Source organism: Clavelina lepadiformis, chromosome 4 (genome assembly GCF_947623445.1).
Source record: "Clavelina lepadiformis chromosome 4, kaClaLepa1.1, whole genome shotgun sequence".
Taxonomy (NCBI): domain Eukaryota; kingdom Metazoa; phylum Chordata; class Ascidiacea; order Aplousobranchia; family Clavelinidae; genus Clavelina; species Clavelina lepadiformis.
In genome coordinates this window covers 8,951,973-8,962,651 of record NC_135243.1, presented here as the reverse complement: position 1 = coordinate 8,962,651, position 10,679 = coordinate 8,951,973, and the positions used below count along the sequence as shown (strand labels likewise).

The 10,679-nt window shown below is 35.3% G+C and overlaps 1 protein-coding gene across 1 annotated transcript; it reads right to left on the bottom strand.

Moving 5' to 3' along the window:
• Positions 1–1,441: 1,441 nt before the first annotated feature.
• Positions 1,442–7,152, bottom strand: LOC143453290 (cell cycle control protein 50A-like). The gene has a single exon (XM_076954565.1). It carries the CDS (start codon positions 4,373–4,375, stop codon positions 3,311–3,313), a length of 1,065 nt encoding a protein of 354 aa, XP_076810680.1. The 5' UTR covers positions 4,376–7,152; the 3' UTR covers positions 1,442–3,310.
• Between the last annotated feature and the right edge of the window lie 3,527 nt (positions 7,153–10,679).

Genomic DNA, 10,679 nt, shown 5'->3' with positions numbered 1-10,679 from the left:
TATTTATAGTAGGAGTATATATACAGTACTTATATATAGTAGTATATAAGTATAACCTAGTAACTAGATTGTTTGATTCAATATTGTTTAGGTTAACGAGCTTTACAAATTATGAAGCTTAAGTGATAAAACATGAAAACTTTTGGTCGAAAAGATACCGAAAACGTTGTGCAGTGAAGAAATTATGATCAAGGGTATGCGGAGACATGTTGTATTTTATGTAGGTGCATATTCTTTTCTATTTGTAATATGCGTTTCTAGTTTGTTTTTGTGTGAAAGATAACATTATTGTTTCAGGCCTATTTACTAAGCTAGTGTTGTGATGTTATAAATACGTATCTGCTATTTACCGCGTTATTTTAAGAAAAACGCCATACTTACCAATTAATCAAAGAATAGTTGTTTGACAATCTGTTCTGCAAATGTATTATTTATCTTGCGCCTTCGAACTCATTGTACCAAGATAACCTCGGTAATTATAGGAAAACGGATCTGCATATAATTATGAACTTGCCAATTTTGACATAACTCCTGCGTGATTAACAAATTATTTGCCCAACACGTCTTCTGCACAATTAATAACCGCACTGGGATTCCAAAAATAGACAATGTTGACTGAACTCACTTCCTTTTCCATCTAGTTGTTGTTAGAACTTCACCTAAACAATGAATCTTCGACCCCAAAAGCACAAATCATTTCCTGTTTTGATAAGCGCATTTTGCCCCAAGTTGGAATTCTGTTTCTTAAATGCTCTCACTCAGTGTATATATATGTCCTCTTGCATGCTATGTTTTGAGTATTGATTATTATTTAGTATTGACTTTTTCAGTATCCAGTTTAGAGTTCTGAGAGTTGATCGGATTCTCCCTATATAATAATATAAGATATTCGACTGAAGTCTAAGAAATCTCTAGACAGAATTTGCAATTCACGTTAACCAGTGTATACCAGATTTGAAAAACTAGCGTTTGACCTCATTTAAAATGCGCAAGAACTTAGGCTTTTACGCTTAAAAACTGCTTTGAAGCGCCTCGAAGAATATAAATAAAGTAATAAAGTATATAATCAAAATAAAGAAAATGTGATGAGCAAAAAGAACTGATGACGCAACAACGCTTCGGACCCAAGGCCCCATCCTAGTTAGTTAGCTAGTGGGTGAGTAGATGGAAATCTGTTCACGTAGGTTACTGCCAGAGTGACGAAGGTAATAAACTAGTTACGACTAAGTTTAACAAGCGTGGAGCACAATAACATGGATGGGAGGAATGACTGACACGCAGAATGTTTTGGCTTTTATTTTGCTGCATAATATTTATGTTCTAAAAACACAGGATTCTTCTTGATTCGCTCTGATGAAGAACAAAAGTATGTCCGAAACTAGTTACCTTTAATAAAATAATATATATGCAACCTACCAGCAATTTTATTGCTTTTATCAAGGTTGTGGTGCTTGAAAACCGTTTTAACACCACCAACTCTCTAAAACAAGAAGTCGAACAGCTCCAACTTCGAGCAAACAGCCGAGAAATAGAGATGTAACAAGTGATCTTGTAACCTTTGTTGGACGAGTTGTCAAATTAAGTCGACGTGTAGATTTCCTAGAACAAGGGTCATTTTGGTGCTATTCAAGGTTTTTACTTCCTAGTGTCATCATGTTCTGCTCGTTCTGTACAAGTATTGACATACTTTTTCTTGTTGGCTCACTGCACTGTTCAGTGTGTGCGAATAAGTGCTCTGTAATGCTTTCCTTGATTAAATTTTACATTAAAATGAAAACCTAAAGCGACTTAACTTTCTTAGTGTATCGACAGCCACAATTTCTTTGTACTGTAGTAAATAAACACAATTTTATGTGTCATGTGATTAAAATTTCATGCGAATGACTTTATACACTGTATCATGCAAAAATAAACAATGAAAGATGAGTGTGCTAGTTTGCATGAGCAAAAAATGTTCCACCACTACAACAAATGGCTCAAAGCAGTTGGATAAGATAGTTAAGTAAATAAAATTTTCTTTAAGTCTGCACATTAAAGAAAAAATAATTTCTTTCAAGATCCTGTAACATCAGCGAGCAATACATACTACAGAAAACTCAAGATTGAACACGAATTACACAACTCTGACAGAAAAACACACTTTTAGAGCAACGGAATGCACCAGACATAAAGATTAGTAGAAGTCGTTGCAGCAAAGATATGACCGGTTTGAAAACTAGTGCAAAACCAACTAATATCACATGATTTGAATACATAATCAATTAATTAACAAACAAATAATACAGTACAGTAGTATCTACATATTAGGATAGATGATTATGGGCATATGAAAACAGTCTATTGCAACTATACAAGAAAAGCAGCATCATACAGCACATATCGAGAACCCAGCATTTGCTAGTGCTCTCTCAGACGCTATTTAGCTGCAAGTAAACGTATACATTAAAAAGAAACTACCAAAGTATACACACAACATGATAAAAATTTCGAAACACTGGGCATAAATCTTACAAGCACATCACATGAATTTTGCAGCAAGAAAAGAGGAATGCTAAGACAAAGAAAACGATGGATTCAAAAAACTACAATTACAAGAACTTGGTACAAGCGCACACAATGATAATACATTCTCCTGACAAAAAGTTAATATTTAACCAGGGCTTAAAGACATGCCCATCCATCTGGATATACCATACTAAATGAATGGAAACCACACCTGGAATTTTCGTTGTCAGGAAACAATCTACTGAATCATCGTCGGCAAATATACGGCAGTCATAGATGACTAAAAATAGTTACAACTCATACAAACCACACACATGTAGTAATGAACAAGCTTTGGACGTTGATAAAACTATTTAAGTAAATTAAACTATAAATATATATTATATACGTAAAAATAAAATTGGATTCTAATGACGGTATTTAAACAGCAATGAGTCCAAGTTTACATTTGCATGTCTAAATTAACCAGGAGAAATTTTAAAATATTTGCAGTGCTGTTTTGATGTTACCGCCAAATCAACTGGTGTCACCATATTTAACATATTATGATACATAATTAATGTCACATTCCCATATACCATTACGTGGTTTGTTCGACTTGTGTTCAAGATGTCACTTTTGGCTACTGGCAAGTGCTTGGAAAGCATGGCATGTTGCTTTTTGGTTATTTTCATACCAGTGCCCAATGCATAGTAAAACCAGCAACAGAAAATAAATTTGTCAATAACGCATTAACATTGTGGTAACGTAAAAATTGAATTAAATGATAAATCAAAAGAACACAAAACTAAGGATAAAGGCATGTTTAATGGACTTTGTTTTGGTTTGAGCAGTAATGCAAAAAGCAGAGAGCAATAGCTACCACAAATGAACATGTACCAACTGTGATATATGCAATTCCAAGAAAATTATTCTTTCCACCCATCCAGCTGGTGGTTGCCAGAATAAACCGCTTTGTTCCATGAAATTCAGCAACTGGATATGTATAATTTATTGTCAGATTATAAATTCCAGCAGGCAAACCTCCGACAATCCGTCCATAAGGTTTTCGAAATGTTGGAAATGCTGCCGTTCTCATCCATACCTCAAATGCCTCATTTTTGTAACCATTGTTGTCTGGAGTATCAGGATCAAGCTGTATCACGGATCGTTGCCAATAAACTGGTTTTGCTGTTTCTTCAAAGCATTCAGTGAGGTTATCACATGGGTTGTTGAACTTTAAGGTATGATCAGTGTCCCAAGCAATTCCGGTTCGAGAAATGTTCAGTGAGCTTGAATCTGGCTTTGTCAAAGTATATGTATCATTAAACAGACTGTTGGCAATCGCTCCACAGGGAGCAATTGGGAGTGTAACATTTACTCCATTCCGTAGCTCAGTAACTTTATCAAACGGGCTGCAATCTGATGACACTGTGCTAACAGTGGTGGGCTCGCCGACAAGTTGCATGTCGTCTCTCGATTTCACATAACGCCGATGATTTTGAAAGAAATTGGTCAGGCCGTAGTAAACATACACAGTACCCTGCATATCTGAAGTGACATTTATGTTCATTTGGCATGTGCATTGTTCAGGTGCAAATGTAGAATTGCCACGAAATATACTGCAGGTCATGCTCGGATTTTCCAGAGAAAAGCAATTCGTGTACTCTTCAGACACTTCTATGACAGAATTGGAAGTTACCAGAAATACAGCCCCAAGGGGAATAAATAAGATTGCTATAATGAAGAATGTGGGCAAAACTGATTTTGCAGTTAAAATTGGTTGCCAGGCAGGTAACCTTTGCTGTTTAAATGCTGTATTGTCTGGTTTCTTTGACTCTGGCACTTTTGTATCTGCGCCATCAGTTACATCATAACTTGGTCCAGGCATGGTTAACAGTAAAAATCAAATATGCTATTTTTATTGACTAGTTTGCAAAACTTAATAAAATTTGCCATAGTTATAGTAAATTGATACACTAATATAGGGCTACTAGTACAAACTGCTATTAAGTTGGATAGGCTTATAAACAATTGAAATAGATAACAAAAACATGACAGGTACAGAAATAAAAAACATACTATAAACCTATAATATGTATATATACAGTCGAACCTTGTAATAATGGTCACCCTGGATATTTGAAAATATGTATGCTATATCCATAGTTTATTGTAACCGTGAGCTACCAGTATTTAAGTAATGAAATAATCAATGTATATACAATACATTGCAAAACAAAAATTAATGCAATGCATATTCTTTCAGTAGCAAACTTAGCTACAAAGCAATGTCCTTTTATACATGTGAAGCGAATTAGGCGTCTGTTATGTCAGAAATTAAATTAATAATGTTGTGGTACAGTGGTTTACTATGCTAGTAAATACAGTAACAAGGACTTTAAGGTAGCACCGCTGATTGCAAAATTTGTTAAATTTAACTGAAGAACAAAATGATCTAAATTGAACTCTACAATAATTTGTGCGTCTTAAGACAGCAAAACACCTGCTTGACGCTGCCATGTTTATTAGTGCAACAATATAATATGATTGCGTAATAATGCTACAAAGGACAAACAAATAAAATGGAAAGCGTTACTTGGATTATATCAGTAGCCAACATTATGTGAGGACCATCACAACAACATATGAAACCCACTTCAGTCGTCTGATTTAAAATTATTGTTTATGGATATTATTTTCTTTGGTTTCATAATCAAGGAATTTAAACAAAACCAAAGATATATTCTTTGCAGAACAGCAAATAATCAAAGCAAAAAGAGCTGAAAACCACTTAGTAACCACTTAGTTACAGTTACAATCATTTTCGTATTAGCTTAATAATACTTTTGCGGTGTAAACAATTGCTAATTGTTTAGTAAAAAATCTTTTTATCAATTAATGAAGTATGTGTATGTTTACCTTATAAAGGTGTTTACGATAACTGATACGGGCATTAGGCATAATGTGTTTGCTGTATTCCAGACTTGAAAACTTAAATGTTGTAGAGCTGAGGTTTGAATGTCTGTTTCACAAAGCTACACATATCACTAAACAAAACAAATTAAGTATATACAACAGCAAAAACACAATGTTAGACGTGATGACGTGCAATGAAACCATGAACGCGTAAAAGTATGGCTCACACGTTGAAGAGTCTCGTACATACATATTCCACATTTTCCACAACTGCAGAGTATGCCAGTATTCACTAAGTTGTGTGCACTGCGGCTGAAGCCAGGATTGAGAAAGTGCTTTTTAACTAGTTTTTTCCAAGTTGTGGAATAGTGTGCACTATCGCCGAAACAGGATTGGTAGAGTATGTTATCTTAACTATATACATTTTAGTAGTAAGAACAACAAAAAAGATGCTTCACTTCACTAAAGGCCGAATAATATTCCCCGCTAAAATGGGCAAACCATGGTACCTACTGGTGTGTCAGTAGGCAATGCAGTTTTGACAAAAATTTCTCAGGTTTTACCTTCCATACCCTGCATTCTAGGCTTACCAGGAAGCATTCTAGTTAAGTTTTGCTGAAGATCGTTGGTGTGACCTAGAGTCAAGTGGGGTAAATTGATTTAACCTGGATGTGGCACAAAACAAATCGTGTCTTGGCGCAACCGTATCAAAACCATGGCTGACAACTTTATTTCTTCTAGTTTAGACAAAAAAGAGTGCAGTTTCTTTTTTAAAAGTTGCAGTTGACATAGCCAGCCTTTGGCATACTTGTTATGTGTGCACAATTGCAACACATTACACGAAATGTTGGCTTGGGACCAGTCAATACAAAGTTAAGGTTGTATGGTATCACAATGTTTTACTCAGACTAGGCCTAAGCTTAAGAAGTCTCTTTTACTCTTGCACCAAACTCTCATATCAGGATCGAGTTTTGAGAAATTATTATATCATAATTTATTTTCTTCTACTTTACAACTCCTTCCCATTTAGGCCTTCAAGTCAGACTGCAAAAGTATAAGAGATCCAGCTTAATAAAATCTCTGAATGCACACCTTCAACTTGGTGATAATTCGTAGTCCAAGCCCCGATTACCGATGAGGAATTACTAAATAATAATTTATTAAAAGTTGGAGTGTAAGTGTAAGTAACCCAGTTATTAATTACAATGGTTGCGCCACTGGGTATCAAATACGGGCTTAGTCTGAGTATTGCAAGTAAATATATATCAAAAAATTGTATGTACTATACATACATATAATATATATATAATATATATTTTGCGAGCACCCGACTGGAAAGCACAGGAGTTTGACAAAGCAACAATTGTTTGTTTATAAATTTATTATATATTGGCGTTTAAACAACCAGGTTTTCCACGTTTGTTTACTATAAATCATTGTGAAGATAAAAATATCGGTGTGCATCATATTGATGAATCTCCTGCATGCATATGCAGCTGCCACCAATTCCACTAAGCTTAGTTTATATGGAGCGTGAGCGAGAATTCAGACTAAGAGCATTTTATCTGGTATGTTGAGAAAAAATAAAATTTTGAAATAAAATGAGTTGAACATTTGAACTAGGCTATCATACTGGTTGGACTACAGAGTATGGCCAATTTCAGCAAGATATTGGGTGCACCAAGCAAACAAAAAGTGTGGTGTGCAAAAAAGCTCAAGATACAGTGAAGAAGTGCACAGAAGTTCTGATCAAGTCATTAAGTGCAAAATAACCCACCTTAAGTGCGGCACTGAAGCTCCTGAGTAGATTTTAGGTCCAAAATCTGCAAATGGCAAGAAAATAGAAAGGGCTACCAAAATTAAATATCTAGACATAATACTAGACGAACAATTTAAATGAAAGTATCATGTTGAAGAGCTTTGCAAAAAATTGTCAAGAATCTTTGGTGTGTTGTACAAAATTTGACGATTTACCAATAAAAAGGTTTTGCTAATGTTATACAGTACTACAGTATAGTTTATAGTGGTATATGACAATATGGTATACTGGATTTTGGCTTGGGGATCTGCATCAAATGGTGTTTTAAAACCATTAAATATAATTCACAACAAAATAGTACGACTAATTACCAATAGTAACAAATATACCAAACTAACCACACTTTATAAAGCAAACGATATTCTAAATATATCTCAAATTTATCAATTACAGATAGGCGAAGTCAAGCATAACTATTACACAAATCTTGTTCCCCAAATATTTAATGACTATTTCAACGAAATCCAAACAGTACACAAATACAATACTAAATCATCACAGGACAACTTATTCTTGCCCCAAACCAAAACAGTAAAAAGGACAAAAATAATTAACATTTTGAGGACCTAGTTTTTGGAATAAACTACCAAGCAATAAAAAAAATAAAGTCTCATAAATATTTCTCATATCAGTTAAGTGGACTTGTGCAAGGAAAGTGCTGTTCAGATAATTGTGAATAGGGTGATGGATGTATGGTTGTTGATTTCTTTTGCATTATTTTGTTGTTAAATTTTTTTGTTTTGCTGTTGGTTGTGTGGTGTGTGTCTGTTTTGTTTTAATTAATTATGTTTCAGTTTTTCTATCCGTTTTAATTGTTTTTTTTCTGCAATACAATCTGGGTCAGATGGCCTAGATCAGGGATGCCCAACCTGGATGTCTGACATTTTTGTGCGGCCCGCTAGTCATTTTCACTCCATAAGTATGTACTTTATGCACATTTTTCTTGAAATTTAATAGGTTCTGCGGCCCACTTGAATTATTTCAAGTGACAATGCGGCCCACTATAGGCCTAATAAAAGGTTGGACATCCCTGGCCTAGAAAACCATGAGGTTTTTTCGCTGTTCCACACCAATGAATTATGTTGAAGTTTTGTTATGATACTTTTTAGTTTGTTTTGAATGGTGAAATAAACTCTCTCTCTCATGAACACCAGTATTGGGTACGTCTATGCCAAAAAGTCTGGAGTCTGGCATATACTTATCAAGCAAAAGTAGCAGGCAAATCAGAAACCAGCAGAAAACGGACATTGGGTATAGCCTAGGGTACGCCACCGTATTCTGGTATTACTGCTGGAGCTTTTAAGTTCTGATTCTACAACAAGCGAAAAATTATAAGGTACCAAATGACACTAGTCGCTAGGCTAGCTGGTATGAATGAACACTAGCCTAAGCCTGCAAGACTGAAACGAAGAAAATAAGCTTAGGCCGATAGTTGGAAAACACTGTTTCCAATTTCAATGTGTCCTCTAGGCCTAGGAGCTTATGATACGTTCGGCTAACCTAGCCTAGGCCTAGGCCTATATAATTCCTAGTAATAACTAATTTAAACCAGCCCAGAAACTCACTCTTATCACCTAGAGCCTATAGCCTAGGCCATTAGGCCTACCCTATGTCGTTCATAACCTCGATAAATCACTAAATCAGATCGTTAGAACTTAAGGCAGCAAGACAATAATCGGAAATTACGTCAATCTCAAAATCAAAAAACCATAAAAAATGTTTATACATTTTTCAAGGTTGCCATCCATTAAAGTTATGGCGGTCAGGTCTAAAGGCATGTTTGAAAAATGAAATATTTGAATTATTTTGCGTTTACTGATTAAGAAGCCTAAGACATTTGCCTTTACTATTAAACGACCCTTCTTCTAAGGGTCCTAACTTTGGTGGCCCTTTTCTTTTAACAATAAAAATTATCGACGCATTTCGATTCTTTTTTTAAATTACAAGCATGTGATTGTGAAGGTTTCATTCACTTACGTAGCATATGAATTTCTTTACAAGGTATGGAAAATTGTTGATGAAAAATTGCTTAGTTTTTGTTTTAAAGCGTTTTGAAACCAACGCACTGGACGTGATCGATCTGACATTGCGGTGGGCCTACCTAGTCAGCGAAGCATGCGACGTTACCTGTGTAAGAGTTTGGGAAGGATTCGAAAAATTCAAAGGTCTATGTCCACCGATTCGTCTTCTTTTTTTCCCATCAAAATTCGCCGGAGTGCGAACTTCTAATCGGAAAAGGTTTACTTTGGTAGGAATGCGTTTTGTGGGAAATCCCGTTGCTCCATCTGTTAAAAATTTGCTCACTCGTCTTGGTACAAACAACCCCTCGTCTAACTTTCTCCTTAGATTTGACGCACACTGCACTTTTGTGTCTTAGCTTTACGAGACAATAGCGAGATTTGTAGTGGAGGTATAAAGCTTTGGTAAAAATGATTTAACAATTCTCCACTGTAACGTCAAACGTCTTAACCCAGGTATCCCTTTGCCCGAGGTATCCCCGGTCTACCCTATCAGAATATTTATCACTGAAAAGAGCAGTCTTTGCCCGTTTGATTTTGATGTCTTGGCTAAATTTGGAACTGTTCAGCGGAATTACTGACCAGGAGCAAACTTCTTTTACGCCTTGTCCAAGAATATTTTGTTGGTAGCGCAAATGAGGATCGAACAGTTGCTCAAATCCAGTGGCGTATTTAGGATTGCGTTTAAGGGGCTAAAAATTTTTAAAAGCTATGGCCAAACATTTTGGGTTTTTGCGCATTAAAAACCGCATTAAAACACCTTGAAATGAATTGTAGACTATTCTCTTACATTGATCATTACTAGGGCAACCAGTTTTTTGACCTAAAAAGTTTAAATTTTGACCTTAATTTGATCTAAAAAAATTGCGCAATTAGAACTAACATTTCAGAAAAAAATCATTTGATGGAAATCACGTAGTACAAACAAAAAACAAATAATGTAAAAAAACAACATTAAGAATAAGGTAAAAAGCTGTTGCTTCAGTCTAATTGCAACAATCAGCGCAATATCGCATCAACATTTCAATCGAATTTTGCTTCGGTGTGTGAGTGTGGCGATTGTGACATAATAGACGAAAGAAATTGTCGGCAACTTAGATCTACCAATGCCACCTAGAGAAGTAATAACTTGCGTATTGTAAAGCTCAAACTGCTATGATTGTTCTTGCATTTTAAAATCAAAAATCTTGCATGTTGCTAACTGAAAAACGCTATACTGATAGTCTCTACACTGTCTACAGCAACTTTCTAATCTAAAGCTGCATTTAAAATTGACAAAACGCTGTTCTAGTGTTGACTTTTTTTCGTTTCTGCGTATTAAGATTGACAACTTGCAGTTTCAAATGCAATGCCTTCACATCGTGACGTCACCAGACGCGCTGAAAGGCCTTCCCTCTATTTGTGGCTTGGGTTCTAAGTATAATTTGGGGCACTGGAAT